The sequence below is a fragment of the Castor canadensis genome, chromosome 9 (genome assembly GCF_047511655.1).
Source record: "Castor canadensis chromosome 9, mCasCan1.hap1v2, whole genome shotgun sequence".
Taxonomy (NCBI): Eukaryota; Metazoa; Chordata; class Mammalia; order Rodentia; family Castoridae; genus Castor; species Castor canadensis.
In genome coordinates this window covers 14,979,386-14,997,308 of record NC_133394.1, presented here as the reverse complement: position 1 = coordinate 14,997,308, position 17,923 = coordinate 14,979,386, and the positions used below count along the sequence as shown (strand labels likewise).

General features: G+C 37.8%; 1 protein-coding gene across 2 annotated transcripts in view; it reads left to right on the top strand.

Annotated features, from left to right (window-relative positions):
• Positions 1–1,334, top strand: part of Ttc29 (tetratricopeptide repeat domain 29) — a 192,659-nt gene extending 191,325 nt beyond the window's left edge. For both annotated transcript variants that reach the window (XM_074041061.1, XM_074041062.1), the window contains exons 12-13: positions 828–894; positions 1,215–1,334. In XM_074041061.1, coding sequence (XP_073897162.1) covers positions 828–894; positions 1,215–1,245 — 98 coding nt within the window. In that variant the 3' untranslated portion in view covers positions 1,246–1,334. The remainder of the gene's footprint in view (positions 1–827; positions 895–1,214) is intronic.
• The last annotated feature ends 16,589 nt before the right edge of the window (positions 1,335–17,923 follow it).

The window sequence follows — 17,923 nt, the reverse complement described above, 5'->3', positions numbered from 1 at the left end:
ATGGCTGGCAGGCTGAACCTAGTTGGGAGTCTCTACTATAGCAGTTATCCATGGCCATTCCAGCATGGCAGTCCCAGGGTGGTAAGACTTCTTGTGTGGTGACTTGCTTCCTCCAAAACAAGCTTCTTAAGACAACCTGGTGGAGGCTGCCTAGCTTTTTCTGACATAACCTTGGAAATGGTATGGGGCTACTTCCTCCATATTCTGTTGATTAAAAAATCCTTAAACCTTACCCAATTTCAAAAGGAGAGGAGCTGTATTCCTCTTGATGGGAGACTGACAGTGTCACACTGTAGAAGAACATGTGGAGTGGGAGACAGTCTTGCTGCAATCTTTGGATCATACATTCTGCCCTAGTTGTACATGTACCCTTATCACGTACGTGATAAAGACTGACATACCTAAAAAGGCAGTCTCAGATTCAAGCTCAAAATAACTGCGTTAAAGAGCCCGGATACAGTGGCTCAAGTTTGTAATCCTAGCTCCTCAGGAGGTAAAGATAGGAAAGATCAGAGTGTGAGACTAGCCTGCACAAAAAGTTAGTGAGACCCGCATCTCAACCAAGAAGCCAAAGATGGTGGCACCCACTAGCGATCGCAGCTCACTCAGGAGGCCGTGAGTAGGAGGATCAGAGTCTGAAGCTGCTCCTCCAGTGAAAGTGCAAGACCCCATCTGAAAAGTCACTAAAGCAAAAAGGACTTAGTGTATGGTTCAAGTGGTAGAGCATCTGAGCAGGAGGCCCTGAATTCAAACCGCAGTACTGCCTAAAGAAAAAAAAAAACTGAATTTAAGATGAACCATTCAATGTATGTATCTTTTTTCTTTAGGAGAGTCTGGAAGATACACAGAAGAAAATAGATATCAAAATTTAGAACCTGTGGATGAACTCAGAAGGTACAAGAGGACTTTCTATTAAGTAGCTACTGTGTGCACTACACTACAGCATACTTTGTGTAATCCTAGCCTCCTACTATAAGAGCTGGTTCATCTGGTACTTGATACTGAGATACTGCTATAAAAACTCACAGAATTTTAATCTTGACATTATGTCTAAAAATTATAGCTAGCAATTAATATAGTGTAGAAAAACAATGTAAGCCATATATGTCATTTTAAATATCCTAGCAGCCACATTAAAAAATAAAAACACATAGCTGTGTTTTTCACTTTCTGGTTCAACATAAAGGCTAATTTTATAATTTATTTTATTTCAGATTTTCAGATAGTCAAAACAATGAAGGTTGAAGCAGCTTTGACGCCACATCAGAGCAAGAAAAAAATATATCCTGTCTCCTCAGACGTCATTCCTGTAGAAGGAGCATGTTATAGCTAATTTAGAGTTATTAAAATGCTTATGATTATTTTATTGGATTTTGTGTTGTGGTGTACTACTACAAATTTAGTGGAAAACTTCTAAATTCGTGAAAATAAAACATACCCCAAACACTTAGAAAGATCAACAATTATCCATTGAACAAACTATAAAATGTTTCCTTTTATCCACTATGTGATAAAAAAACTGATCTCACAGGGATCAAAATTTGATTTTCTGATGAGAAAATAATTACCAGTTAAGGAAGCCTTCCTTGCTGAATAAATGTAAGATAATATTCACTAAAATTCCAGGGAAAGTTTTCAACATAGATGAAAGGACTATACGCATGATAATATTGGTAAGTTCTGTTCAAACAGGTTGCTTTACCACCCTTGTGAAAGTATATTTTATCATACCTTTAGCTGGTAATACATAGCCTAACTTATCCATGTCAATTTAAGAAGTTTAAGAAAATCCTTCAGTCTTAGGAACCTTTTCTAACGTGTCCCAAATGAAAGGTTATGTGTACAGTTCCTAGAGATCATGCAAGGGACTCCACGAAAGCAATACATTGCCAAGAACAAGATCCTTATTCCCCTGTAACCTTGGTCAGTATACACTGCAGTCTGCTTCCTTTCTGTGCTTCACAGCAGGAACACCACGGTGTGCAGAGCAGTTCTGCTTTCCACACCACAGTGAGTGAAGCACCAGCACTCAGCCAAGGAGATGAGTCAGGGCAGTGCTGCGTGAGCATCATTGAGCACAGATAGCAAAACACTGCAGATCAGCAAAACACAGATAGCAAAACCTGATCCTAGAAGTGCTTCCTTCAAGCTATTCAGACAAGTGCACCAAAATTTACACACAAGGATGTTCATCACAGATCATCCGTCATATTGGAAATTTGGAGCCATATTAAAAATCCATTAATTTGGGAATGACTAAATAATTTATGGTATATTCATTCTATGATATAATATGCAGCAATAAAAGCAGCAAGGTAGACCAGTTTAATGCATTGACAGTGGATGACATCTGTGGGACAACAATGACCTTGGGGCCGAGTTCTCACCCGACCCCCAGCCCCCAGCTTGTGGTTTTCAGAATAACTATAGAACTTACTAGATAGTCACCATGCGGAGCTCAAGCTTTGCTCCCATTCCTTGAAAAAGAAAATTCTAGGGCACAATAAAATCCAAGCAGCTGCAGTGCAGAGTGGGGCCCCAACAGAAATGCACCACTTCCACCCTGAAAAGCCATCTTGAAACTTGACCGACTGGCTGACCACGAGTCCCCAGTTTCTATCGTCAGTGTTGCCCATCCATACATAATAAGACAGTTTTGTTCTACTTGTCAGAGTGTTCTATGGCACCATGCTTGTGCAAATGCATTGATACTGGTACATGACATTGGTGAGATGTTTGCAGTCCTCCCCTGGGGTTGATACCAGTGCCCAGTGCCCCTGCTTCACAGTATCCATTTTATATTGCTGAGGTAAAATCAAGTGATGGTCATACACCAAAATACAAGAGCTAACACTCTAAAACTTGTAGGAGAAAGCATAAGAAAATAGTTATAACCTTGAGTTAGGCAAAGAATTATTTTTTTGTTTATGTATTCATTTTATTTAACTCACATTTATTTTATTTTATTTTTATTTTTTATAGTTGTGCTGGGTGGGGTACATTGTGTTTTTTACAAAAGTTCTTACAATATATCAAATATATCATACTAGATTCACTCCTCCCACCATTCTCCTTTATTCATTCTAATCCAGGCAAAGAATTCTTAAGAAACAAAATTCATAAACCCTGAAATAAAAACTAATATAGTGTACTTCATCAAAATAATTTTTTTAAATCTGTTCTTTTTAAAACAACATTAAGACATAAAGATGTGTGGTGGCTCCTGTCTGTAAATCTCAGCATTCAAGAGGCTGAGGCAGGAGAATTTCCAGTTCAAGGCTAGAGGAAGGAACGAAGGAAGAAAGGAAGGAAGGGAGGGAGGGAGGAGACAAGAGGCAGTGGTAAAAATTATTTGCAAAACATCCATCTGATCAGGACTTGAATTGAGAATATGTAAAGAACTTTTATAACTCAGTAGTAAGCAAAGATAAAGAATGCACTTTAAGAAATAAGCAAAAGATACGAGCAGGCATTTCAGCAAAGAAAATACCCCTATATCAAATAAGCATATGCAAAGATCCTTAAAATTAGTCGTTGGAGAAAGGCAAACTCAAGTCACAAGGAGATGTCACTACAGACCTAGGAAAACAGCTAAAATTGAAAGGTTTGAGTATCCCAAGTGCTGACAAGGTTGTGAAAAAACAAATGCTCAAAACCACTGATGTGAATGCAAGCTGGTACAGCTTCTTTGGAAAACAGTTTAGCGATTTCTTATAAACTTAAGCTCATATCTTATGACCCAGCAAACCTACTCTAGGAATTTACACAGAAGAAATGAAAACACTGTCCATGCAAAGACCTATATATGAATATTTATGGCAGTTTTATTCATAATAGCTAAAAAGCAGAAATAATCGAGTGTCCATCAACAGTAAATGGATAAACTGTTGCACATTCACAGAATGAAATCCAACTCAGCAATAAAATGAAAGAAAAGCAAAATAAATCTCAAGCATTATAAAATTAGCTCTGAGAAAACTTATATCTTCTCATAAGAAGAATTCTAGCTTTGAAGTTCCAAATGCAAATAATATATACTTTTTTATTCTTCCTCTGAAACCCTTTCAATAATAAATGTCTTTGGTTATAGTATCTTTTTAAATTAATCCTCAGACCCCTTAAAAAAGATATCTGGAAAGTTTTGTAAGAATATTTTTAATCAAAATGCCCTCATCTTTGAAGACATTTCTTGAAATTAGATCTATCAAGCATAAACCTGTCAACAAGGTCAACAGAAACGAATTTGCAGTCAACTGCTAAACAGCCTTACTGTCTTTGCTCTCCTGTTGGATTTATTCAAAAGCTTTCTTTGCTGCTTTCTCCTTAAATTTTGATTTCAGGCATTTTTATTTGTGAAACTGAAACAAAAATCAAAATTTTATGGCTGACAAATGCAAATCACAATTGTATCAAACGCTACTTCTTATCTACAAAAGGTCCCTCCAAAAGTAACACATCCAAAACCACTCACTGAGAACATGTAAGTATTTATAATGCTCCCTAATTCCTTTTTACCAAAATGGCAGTGCCTAAAACACAACATTCAGTACTGTGCTACAATTACTCTAACTTTCAGTTTCACCTTTAAGAACTCACTAAGATTTCACTCCTTTTCTAGTTTATTTACTAAGGCTGATAAGATTCCCGAAAAATAGTGGGGGAGGAGGTATTACAGCTGCTTATGGATGATAAACAAATAGGTGTGTGCTCCCACATTTACAAAAAGCTGGAAAAGTCCTGGACTGCATCCTTTGGTAGAGCTTTTTTGAGCCCCCTAACTTTCTCCCCTCCCCCACTTCTTCCCTTCCAGGGGCTTTATTTTCTCCCACAAGGACCGCCACAAGTATATCCACATAGAGATGATGGTATATGTGTTAGTCAGTTTTCTGTCACTGTGACAAAATACTTGAAAAAAATCAGCTCAAAGGGAGAAAGTTATTTTGGTTCAGGTTCACTGTTTTGGAGTTTTCAGTACATGGATGGCTAGCCCTGTCACATGGGGTCTGTGGTGTGGCAGAACATCAATGTGAAGTTCAAGATGGAGGAAACCTGCTCACTTCTCGTGGTGACTGGGAAGCAAAAGAAAGAACTTGGAGTCCCAATGTCTCTTTCAAGGACACACCCCCAGTGACGTCCTTCCACCAGGCCCCATGTCTTAAAAGTGCCACCACCTCCCAACAGCATCAGATGCTGGACAGTCTTCAGGGGACATTTAGAATCCAAACTACAGCAGCATATATCAAACTGTAAACGACTGGGGAATAGCTCAATGGCAGAGTCCTTGCCTAACAGGGTCAAGGCCCTGTGTTTAAGTCCCAGCGCTAGGCAAAAAAAAAAAAATCTGGGGTCTGGAATTGTAGTTCATAGTAAAGTACTCGCCTGACGTGTGCAAGATCCTGGGTTCAAACCACAGCACTGCAAAAGCAGGTTAAAAGAAAGAAGAAGAAAAATAAGAAAAGAAATGGCAAAATGTAAAGACATGTATATTTGGTTAAAATATATTAAAAAGTGAAATCTATTAAAAGTGAAATACAGCAAGTCTTCAGACTATTAAGGCTAAAAGTTTACCGCCTTGCTTCCAGTGTTACTTCACCCAGATGTTTTCAAAGAGTACATGACACTATTATTGTTGCTACTTATATTTATCTTCTGTTCACCTCCACACATATGTGTAGCATGGAAATTATAAAATACATCCTAGGGAAAATGTGGCCACTTAGTGATTGTGGAATTTCTGGTTTTGTAAGCATTATTCAAATTGCTTGAAAATTAAAGAAAAAGGCCCAAATGATGTAGGTTCAATTAATACCTCACTAAAAATTGAGTCCAAACATCCTGCTTTTGTATCTAACTTCTCCAGCTCTACCTCAAACTATTGTTCTTGGTAGAATCATAGCTATAAAATTGGATGACAATTGCAATTGATTACATTGCTCTTCTCCAAAAAAATTGAATATGTATGAATGACCTCAGTATTTTGTTTAAAAATCATTTTCATTGGTTATTTGCTTGGACACCTAGAATTTATCAGGATGAATAAATATGGCCTCAGAGAACAAAAAGCTTATCACCATCTATAACCTCTAACTACTTAAACATGTTCTGCAATCACTCGTAGTCAAAAGTTGCAAATTTAAACAGCAATATTTTTATCTTCTCCCTATTACTTCATCAAAAATTATGAAGACGTAGGGCAACTATGACTCACACCTATAATCCTAGCTACTCAGGAGGCAGCGATAAAGAGGATCTCCGTTCAAAGCCAGCCTGGGCAAATAGTTGGTGAGACCCTATCTTGAAAAACCACATCACAAAAAAAGGGTTGGCGAAGTGGTTCAAGTAGTAGAGCACCTGCCTAGCAAGTGTGAAGGCCTGAGTTCAAACCCTAGTACCACCAAAAAAAAAAAAATTACAACAATAAGAATATCCAGAGTTAAAATCATAGGTTTAAAAAAAGGAAACAAAAATGTAAATTGTTTTTAAAAATCTGAGAACAATTTAGCTAAAGTATGTACCAAAAGCCTTTCAGAATTCTTTGACCCTGAAATTTTATGTCTGAGAATTTGTCTCAGGAAACGAGACAGGTGAGAAATACTGTAGGTGCAAAGCTATTTATTGAAGACTTATTGTTTTGTATTTCTCATGCTACCGTAAAAAGAAGCAAAACAAAACCTACATTCAGCCTAAATATCCAATAATAAATAATTGGTCAAATAATTTATACTATCTTCATTTTCTATTGCTGCTATACCAAATAAGTATAAATTTAATAGCTTAATACAGACCCATTTATTGTCTCACAGGTCTGCCAGGAAAAAATCCAAGCAGTCTAGGCTGAGTTTCATGCTTAGGGTCTCACAAGGTCAAAAATCAAGGAATCTGCTGAGCTGGGCTCTTTTCAGAAGGATCTAGAGGAGGACCAGTCATAAAGGTGTGTCCAAGTGATTTGCAGTTGGAGAACCTGAGAGGCCCATTTCCTTGCTGGCTGTCAGCCAGGGGCCACCCTTGGCAACTTGAGGCCACAGTATTCCTTCATCTGGTCTCTCCCTTCTCACATTTAAAGGCTCTCTGACTTCCTCTTCTGCAATCAGCCAGAAAATATTCACTGCTTTTCAGAACTCCTTGATTAATCTTGACCCACCTGGTCATCCCCTATCATAAGGCCACCTGTGCCCTATAATATAATATAACCGAAGGATTAATATTCACAAGTTCCAGGGATTGGAGTGGAGGGAGCATTTTGGGGGAAACCATGAATCTACCTACCATAACATGAAACAAAATTCAATCATTGAAAATGATGGCAATAATTTGTTATTTGGCTTCCTTGTCCAAAAATATAAAGTAGCTATGAAATACAGAAATACTTCTGAAGCATTTGGCAGTTAACTACTGTCTTGAGTTTATACCTTTTACTCAGAGCCTGGATACTCTCCCAGCCCCTCCCCTAAGAAAACCACAGCTTTGCCTCCTGATCTGTCAGTGACGCCTGTTATATCCAGAACCCCAGGCCAGTCTGTCCCATCTGGTGTTTGGTACCTATCAAGTAGTATGAGGCCCTGAGTTCAAACCCCAGTACTACAAATATAGATATAGCTATAGATATAGATAATCATTGAATATCTTGAGCATAATCCTAGGATGTAGTTCTATATTTAATAGCAGGAGAGAAGGATATTATAATACTATTGAGTGAGGGAAAAAGATGTTCATTACAGTGAATAAGATAACAAACAAATACATCACACGCATATATATTAACAGGTACTTAGATAAACTGATAAATCACACACACACACACACACACACACACACACACACACATTCATGCATACACATACATACTTGTAGGCTTGTTTTAGTTTATGTTGCTGAATATAAATTGGAACAATTCCTGAAAGCTCCACCACAATACATCGATTTATTTTTTCTGAAAGGTAGAATTTCAGGTGACATTAATATGAATTCAATTTTTTAATTTTTCTTTAGTTTCCATAACAGAAGAAACATATTATAAAGACAAAATAACTGCTGGATATTTCATTCTGTTGAGCTTCTGTGACCTTGGGGGGGGAAAAACCCCTCATATTAGCTGCATAATATTTTCCACCCTTTTCAGTTCTAAACCTGCCATTCAACTCTATACTACTCACATTAAAAAGAAAAAAAGAAGCCAGGAGTGATGGCTCATGTCTATAATCCCAGCACTCAGGATGCTGAGACAGGAGGATTTCAAGTTCAAGGTCAGCCTGGGTTACATAGCAAAATCCTGTAAAAAAAGAAAAGAAAGAAAGAAAGAAGGAAGGAAGAAAGAAAAGGGAAGGGAAGAGAAAGGGAGGCATGAAGGAGGAAGAGAGGAAAGAAATAAATCACCCAAGTTGCATAAAATTGTGTTTATTTTGTCCATTTTGCACATTGCAGAAAAGTATAGTTTCTGTCATCAAGAGACCAGATAAGAACTTACACTGTATGTACCACACAAGGTAAGGAATCCCAGAAGCACCTTATCAGACTTCCAAAGACTTCTGTAAATGCTCCCACGTCTTACATTGGCAAATGCTCATAAAATCTGCCAGTGGGATTGTGAATTGGTACACCTCCCCAGAGGGCAATTTGGGAATTGGTATCAAAATGCTTTGAAAAGAGCATAGCTTCCCACTGAAGGGCTCCTTTTGCAGGGATTTATTCTAAGTAAACAATAAGCAGTGCACACAGAGTTTTCTCCATTGCATTGTTCATATTCATAGTGAATAATTAGAAAACACCTCATGTCCAGAAAGAGGGTGTAAATTAAATAAATTATGGTACCTCCTCATGATGGAAAAACTATGGTCCTTAGAGTGGAAGGGTAAATAAAGGCATGTTCCAGATAAACTGTGAAGATTTTAAATTCGTCTTGATTATTTCACCTTCTATCTTATGTTTTTCTCAAATAAGAAGCCAGAATTTTTTAGTTTGCCTGAGTGAGCTTTACCAACATGGAAACCCCATGACATATTTTTAATGAAACAAGCAAGTTGCAAAGTAAAACAAAAATAAAGACAAAACTGAGTTCAATTTATTCTTGATTTATCTTTAATTCAAGATCACATTCATATCCTGGCTCTGCCGCTTACAAGCTGAGTGGCTTAAAGCAAGTTATTTGCTTCCCTCTGCCTCGGTCTCCTTATCTTTTAAAAAAGAAAACATATAGAGAACTCTTACAACTCACCAACAAAAAACATACAACCAACTTTAAAATGGGCAAATGATTTAAATATAAATAGCTACTTTTCCAAAGTAGATACACATACAGCCAATACTCACAATATAAAGATGCTCAGTCAATATCATTCGTCATAAGGGAAATGCTTATCAAAGCCATATGAGATACACATGTGACAGCTATAATCAAAAACAAGGAAGAATAACATCTGTTGTGTTAGAGAATGGAAGGATCTGGAGGCATGGCTCAAGTGATAGAGCGCCTACCTAGCGAGAGTGAGGCCCTGAGTTCAAAACCCCACCAAAAAAAAAGAAGAAACGTTAAACATAGAGTTGACTTATGACCCAGAGATTCCACTTCAAAAGAATTGAAAATGTATGTTAAAATAAAAACTTATACACACATAATCAATGCATTATTCTTAATGTCCCCAAAAAAGTGGAACCCACATGTTCAGAACTGATGAAAGGGTAACCAAATTACCAAAATTACATGGGCTATCTCCATGTAATGAACCATTAAAAAGAAATGAGATACTGACAAACGTTACAACATGGATGAACTTTAAAAACTACGCTAAGTGAACAAAGGCAGGCACAAAAAGCCACGCACTGTTTGAGTTCACTTATGTAAAATGTTGAGAGCAGGAAAATCTGTAAAAGCACAAAGTCGATATTAACCAATAATAATCCCCTGGGACCAGGGGATGGGAGTTACCTGAGGAGAAATAGTGACTGTTAATTGGGGTGGAGTTTCTTTGGGGACGATAGTGCTAACAGTTGAATATCCTTGTGAATATACTAAAAGTCACTGAATTGTTCAGTTTCTAAAGGGCAAATTTTATTTATATGAATTAAGCTATTATTTTTAAAGTAATAATAACAGAATGTGAATGATGATAACACCTATGTTGTGGATTGTTATAAAGATTAAAGTGCATTAATATTTGTAAAGTGTTTAAAGAAAAATACTAGACCCATTGTACGTCCTGTATAAATGATAAGTAAGAGAATTTCCATCAAGGTAAAAGTTCATGTTTTGGTATATATGCCTTCCCCTGAAATATAACATTAATAAAAAGTAATTTGCAATATATCCAACCAATACAATATTATCGGAAATATCACAAACCATACAAGTGAATAGGAAGAGGACAACACCATGGGCAAGTGAGCCTCGGATCAGAACAGACATCCGGAAGCAAAGACCTCCAAATAGCCAAAAAAAATGAAGATACAATCAACCTCATAATTAATTAGAAAATGCACAGAAAAGAAGAGACACTTAATCCTCATCTAACTTCGCAAAAAATAAAAAGTTCTAATAGCTCAGGGTGCTGGTGAGGCTGTGGAGGGAGAGGGCACCTCGAGAGCAAGTTGACACTATGTGTAGAGCTAAAAATGTTTATGGTCTACACCTCAATTCCATTTCTAAGCACACACCCCAAAGAACCTTGCTCACCTCTGCAGGAGGAGGCGGGCTGAGAATGTTTATTGCAAGCTTGTCTAGGATAAGGAGAAACTGGATAACTTCTGGTACTATGAGAATGCATTCATACAATAAAAACCCCATGTGCAGTTCACACATGGGGCAATTTCTAAAACCATAACTTTATACAAAAAGAAATCTTTAGGAAATACGTGTGTGATATCATATTTCAATGAAAATTTTAAGATATGTAAAACAATGCTACATATTTTGCATATATAATACACATATGTATTTTATTCCCAAATATCTACACAAGAGTGTAAGTAGGTGGATGGCAGTTCCAGGCTTCCCCAGGCAATAAAAGACTATCTGAAAAATAAATAAATCCAAAAAGAAGGTATGGCTCAAGTGGTAGAGCACCTACCTAGCAAGCGTGAGGTCCTGAGTTCAGTTCTGCTACTACTATTAATAACAATAAAATTTCAAAAATAAAAAGATCCAGCTGAAGTAAATACAAGAACATAAAGATTTAATAAAGGTGAGTGATAGTTATAATTTACAAAAATATAAATTACATTTTCCAAACATGTTTTCATGATAATGTTTTGTTTTTTTTTTTTTTGAGACCTGGTCTCTGTACAGCCCCAGCTGCACAGTGTGATCCTCATGCTTCTGCTGGGATTACAAGCACGCACTGCCACGCCCAGGAACAACGGTTTTCAAAAAATGAAAAAAATGATGCTGTCTAGTCTCTAATCAGAAAGAATTTTAACATACAAAAGAATTTGTTTTTCTAATTTTTCTTGATATTTTATTCATTTTTGGTTGAATTTCTTACTTTTTTTTGTTCTTTCTGTTTTATTGGTTTCTTTTTGAAACAGGGTCTCTCTCTCTCTGTAGTCCAGGCTGAAATCAAACTCACAAGACTCCTGCCTCAGCCTCCCAAGAGCAGGGATTACAACCTTGCACCACCATGACTGGCTCAATTTTCATATTTATAATAATATTCAAAGATTCAAGGAGGAAATTATTCAGGCAAAGTTCAATGTCATTTTCTCCAAATTAAAAAATTTGAATTGTATATATTTCTAGTGTATAATATAGTGTGGAATGGCTAAACTGAGTTAGTTAACGCGTATACTTAAAATCTACTCTTAGCAATTTTGAAGTGTACAGTATGTTGTTAAAAACTACAGGCATCACGATCTCATTCTTCTTATTTAACAGAAATCTTGAGTGCTTTTTCAACACCACTCCAATCCCTCCACCTCCCAGGCCTCTGGTAACTACCATTTTACTTTCTGTTTCTATTAATTCAGCCTTTTTAGATTGCCAATATTAGTGAGATGCTGCAGTATTTTGTCCTTCTGTCACTGACTTGTTCCACTTAATAGAATGTACTCCAAGTTCATCCATGTTGTTGCAAGTGACAGGATTTTCTTCTATGGGGGCTGAATGGTGTTTTCCATTGTATATATACACTGCATTTTCTTTAGTCATTTGTATTAACCACCTTCACCCATTTATATTGGCCAGATTTCCCACTGTAACCAAACACCTGAGGCAATTAGCTTCTAAACAGAAAGGATTTGGGAAGTTCCAGCTCATGATGAAATGACCCTATTTTTGTGAGTTCCTGCCAAGGCAGCCCATCATGATGGGAGAGTAAAGCAGGGCAAATAGCTCACCTCATGAGCCAGGGAGCAAAGATAGAGGAAGCACCTAGGATTCCACAGTGTCCTCCAGGGGCATGACCCAAATGACCTAAAGACCTCCCACAAAACCCTACTTCCAAAAGGTTCCACCACCTCCTGGTAGCACAACCCTGGGGACCAAGCCTTTAACACATGGGCCTGTGAAGGACACTTATCCAACACATAGTAGTATTCACCAATTGGTGAATACTTAGATTGATTCCACTCCACAATTACAACTTTATTAAAACCAGTAGTAAGTTTTTTAATATTTGACATAGTCTAGAAAAAAACTATTTCTCAATACTGTCAACTGAGGTTGGAAGAGAAACATTTTCCTTTAATGTTTTTATCCTCTATAGCACATCTCATGTCTAGATCAAAGATGACTTATCACAGATGTTGTTATACATGACTTGGGTTGTCTCCCTGCCTTGTGAAGTTTTAACAAAGCAAACCTAACATTTTGCTTCTTATTCATCCTTTAAAATGTGAAGAATTCCCTAAGAGAAACTTTTCCTGAAAACCTCATAGCCTAAGTGGAATTAAATAATTAAAAAGAAAAATGTAAAGTTTATTTTCTTTTGTATTTAGATATTAATACAACAAATAATTTCAAAGGTTAAGTTTAATCATGGTGATGATATTTCTATTTTTCTTAGATTTAAAATTTAGAAATATCTACCAGCTTTAATAGAATATAATGTTCATCTTAGTTATCTAGCCAATATATTATGTCTTAACATTAGTCTTTACTTTGAATCTATGGCCTTATGCCTTTGAAATATAGTCATATTGTTTCATATATAAAGTTTTAAAAAGTATCATTAATTTTTTAACATTTCTATTGGCGTATGTTGGTTGTACAGGGAGTTTCACTGTGACATTTCCATATATGCTTGCAATGTACCTTGGTTAGGTTCATCCCCACCATCATTCTCCCCTACCCCCCTCTCCAATACTTAAAATGGTTTTGACAGGTTTCATTGATCTGTTTTCATACACGTATACAAAGTACATCAGGCATATTCATCCTCCTTCACCCTCTCCACTTCTCCTCCCCTCCCACTAGTAACCACCACCTACCAGACCTGCTTTACATTGCTGTTCTTCACTTATTAAATGTGTGTTCATTGTTCAAAAGGGTTCCACCCTGGTATTTCACCTGTGAGTATATTGTGCTGTATCAGATTACTCCCCTCTGTGACTCGCTTACCCTTCCCCCACTCCATACTATTCAGCAGCTTTCAGTGTATCTCATTACGCCATCTTCTGCACAGATGCAGTGTATTTCAAGTGTTCATGTTCTATCATTCTTTTTTCCTCTCCCTCCTCTCCCATCTCCTCAAACAGTCCCACTCTTGCAAACATGTTATAGATGACAGACAGGTGGATAGATAGATGAATAGATATGGATGTATGATCGTGTATGTTTCTTTTGCATATAACTTCCACATATTGTTGTGTTTTGCTCATGAAATGTTTACATTTCTACTACAACAAACCTGCAGACTAGCAACATTTTAAACATATACAGGTATTTTTCATTCCAAAGTGCATATGGAATGCAAATCTTTATTTAATGGTGAAAATTCAGCTAGCAACAATAAATCAGATTGTAAGTTTTGTTCTCTCAGTTGCCTTTGCTATGCATATTAAATGTGATAGTAACCTACTCTCACCCCACTGATCCTTCAAGTGTGTAGAGATACCAGCTGAAGTAGACACTTGGCTCCTCAGCCTTCCTAACCAACAGACAAAAATTAGCCCAATACCAAGGCTAACGTCAAACTATGGGTGTCTCTAGAAAGACTTATATGACCAAACACACATCTCCTAGACAGCCTATGCTGTCTAGGAGACACACACGAATTCTTTGACTGCACACTTGTAATTTGCAGGCATAGAAAAAACAGAGATGCGACGTAAGTCCTAGTGAATGGTCCTATGATAGGTCATGTTCTTATTGCTGATGATTATTCATTCCATCTGCAACCCACTGCTGCTCATAACACCATGGCATCCTCTCAAGCAACTGTCACACATATCCAAATCCTGTTCCCAATATATCCCCCTACTGTCATAGCAGTCCTCCACAACGAACTTGGGCAAAGTAGGCTTCCTGGTGAATTCTGAATAAAAGAATAGAAACAAGGTCATTCAAAGCATAAAAACATGGATATACAATAAATCAATCACACAAATCATCTGTTTTGAATCAAAATGATAAAAATGGGAAAAAATAAAAGCACTCAAAATAGTTTGGCTCAGTGGATACAATATTCTAAAGCAAAGAAACGTCCACTTGTGGTAAGCAAGATGTGATTACAGCTAAGAGAACAGATCGTGAAGAATTAGCCTTGAACCTTCAGACCTCATCCACTTTCAAATTGCCCAACCCTCACAGGATAGCAAGAATAATGTTTTTCAAACTTTGGGGTTTCAGCAGACTCTAAAAAGTTATTGATGATCATGGAGAATGTTGTTTATGTGAGCTGTACATATATATAATATATGGATGACTACTTGTATTACATGTTGAAACAAAAATTTTAAACATTGGTTTATTTTAAAGTAAAAAATAAGCCTTGTAGAAGGCTTATTTTGTGGAAAATATGATAAATGGCATATTTTATGAAAAATAACTCTATTTTCCAAATTAAAAGCCATTAATGAGAAGTGTTTTATACTTTGGCAACTCTCTGTAGTCTGGCTTCCCAGAAGACAGCTGAATTCTAAGGTCCGCTTCTATATTTAATCTCTTGTACAGCGCTATTCTGAAGAAAATCAATCCATCCTTAACACAGTTACGCAGTTGGAAAAGGGAGGAGGGCCCTTCCAGACAACACAGGATGTTCTTTGATATGAGACCAAAATTTGACAAATGATAAATTCTTAAAAGTTGGTTGCAACATGGACTTTGAAAACAACTGTTTTGTCGCTCTGACAATTGGCTTTTCTTACACGCAAACCTACACGTGATTTTTGTAACATCAAGCATTGATCATTTGGAAAATACTGGCTCAAGAAGTTAAGCAGATCAAGACCAGGACAGTGGCTTATGCCTGTAATCCCACCTAACCAGGAGGTGGACATTGGGAGGATTGCAGTTCAAAGCCAGCCTGGGCAAAAAGAGTTAGCAAGACCTCCCCCATCTTAATAAATAAGCAGGGCATGGTGGCACTCACCTGCCATCCCAGCTACATGGGAAACATAGGCAGGAGGATTGCAGTCCCAAGCCAGCCCCCAGAAAAAAAAACTTGAGACCCTACCTAAAAAATAACTAAACCCAAAAAGGGCTGGGGTTGTGGCTCAAGCCATAGAGCACCAACCTAGCAAGCACAAGGCCCTGATTTCAGCCTCCCAAAAGTTAAACAGACCTTAAATCTTGACATGCTTCTTTAGCTAACATTTTTAAATCTCATTCATTAACATCACTTCCATCCTCATGAGAAAGTGTCCAAGGACCGGGAAATGACGAAGCTCACGGTGGCAGACACAAGTTTTCCAAAGTTACTTGAAAACTCTAATTTTGTTCCTGTCCACAAACGCTGTCCGCTGATGCTTGAAGTGACAGGCTCACGTTGTTCATTGTGGAGAAAGGGTCTAGCAGACATTAGTCAATCTTCCAGTGACAATGGTGTTCTAGGGGAAACAACAGTGGACAGTTCAGCCCACATCCCAGCCTCACCAGTGACTTTCCTGTCACCCGTGTGGCTTCATTTGCAGACATGCTTCGTGCATATTCCCGCTATGGGGAGCACATGGGGCATAGCAATTCAAGAGCAAGAGTTAAAAAAATTAATGCATTCTTACTGTTCCACTGCAGACATTCTTCACTAATGGTAGCTCTTCCACTTGTTTGGTGTGAGAGCGTGGCAATGAAAAAGTCTCTACAGTTGGGTGTGACTGTCTCACTTTGTACCAGTCTCCAATGGTGCCATCCATCCTTCCTTTTGCACCACTGATGCAAATGTAAGCACAGTGAAAAAAGCAAAGCAATGCCTTAGTACCGTTGTGAAAATAATTTGACCTCTCCAATTACCAAAAACAGTCTTAGAAATCCTACAGATCAGTGGGACACATGCCAAGAATCTCTGGGCAAGGCAGTCTTAACTCACCATTGTTTTGTTATGATTTCCTAATATGTAATACTTCCCAATCCCTTCCTTTGTATGAACGTAATATTTTGCTACCTGTATCAAAAGCTATAGAAGCAAAGGCCGTGAGCTCATATGATGTTTTTAATCTAATATAACTATGAATACTATAGATACACCTGCAGAAATATGAAATTACAAACATGTAGATTATTATTACTACGTTTTAATAAGAGCCAAAGACTGGAAGTAATCCAGGTATCCATTGATAGAGCAATTCTTAAATACACAAGGACACAATGGAATACTACACGGCAGTAAATAAAATGAGGAAGAAGAAAAACAGGAGGCAGAGGAAGAAAACAAAGAGGAACAAGAAGAGCACAAGGGGCTAGAGATATAGCTCAAGTGGTAGAGTGGCTGCCTAGCAAGCCTGAAGTCCTGAGTTCAAACCCCAGCACCACCAAAAAAAAGAGAGGAGAGGGATGATGCTTTTTACAAATTAATTTGGAAACAACACCAGCATATGCTGTTCAGATGGGGAAACAAAAGGCCAAGTGCAGAATGACGTATGTAGCACCTGCTATGGTTTGAATGTGTCCTCTCCAAAATATGTTGAAACTTAATCACCAGGGTGTTGGGATGGGGGGGGCTGGGGGCAATTAAGTCACAAAGGCTCTGTCCTGATGGATAGGAGCTTTGCATAGCAGTTGTCCCCTTTGCCCATTCCATTCTGCCATGCAATGTCACAGCCACAGGGCATCAATCTTAAGAGCAGAGAGACCAGGCCCTCACCAGTCAGTGCCTTGATCTCTAGAACTGTCCATTTTTGTTCTTTCCAAATCACCCAGTCTTAGCCACGTATTTTTTCAGTTCTGGGGTTTGAACTTAGGACTCTCATGCTTGCTCTGCAGGCACTCTATGGCTTGAGCTACACCCAGCCCTTTTTAATGTGGTTATTTTTTAGATAGGTCTTGCATTTTTTTTCCAAGGCCAGCCTGGACTACGATCCCCACCTTAGGCTTCCAGCATAGCTGGGATTACAGACACATGACACGAAGCCCAGACATTGCTTGAGATGGGGCCTCGTGAACTTTTTGTCCAGTCTGGCCTTAAACTTCCTGATCTTAGATTCCTGAGTAGCTGGGATTACAGGTAGGAGCCACCATGCCTAGCCTTAGCTACTTTTTATAGCAGCAAAAATAGACTAAAATAGGTTGGAGGTACGGCTCAAGTGGTAGAGTACCTGCCTAGCAAGCACAAAACCCTGAATTCAAACCCCAGTATAGCCAAAGGTAAAAAACAGAAGTGAACAGACTAAAACAGTATGGTAGTATGCTGTCTTTTGTTAGATAGAAGAAAAGAAAACTCTTATTGCTTGTACTTGCATAAAGCAACAATGGAATGAATGGAACTGGAGAGCATCATCTTGTGTGAAGTGAGCCAGGCTCAAAAGGTCAAAGACCACATGTTCTCCTCATTTGTGGAATAGA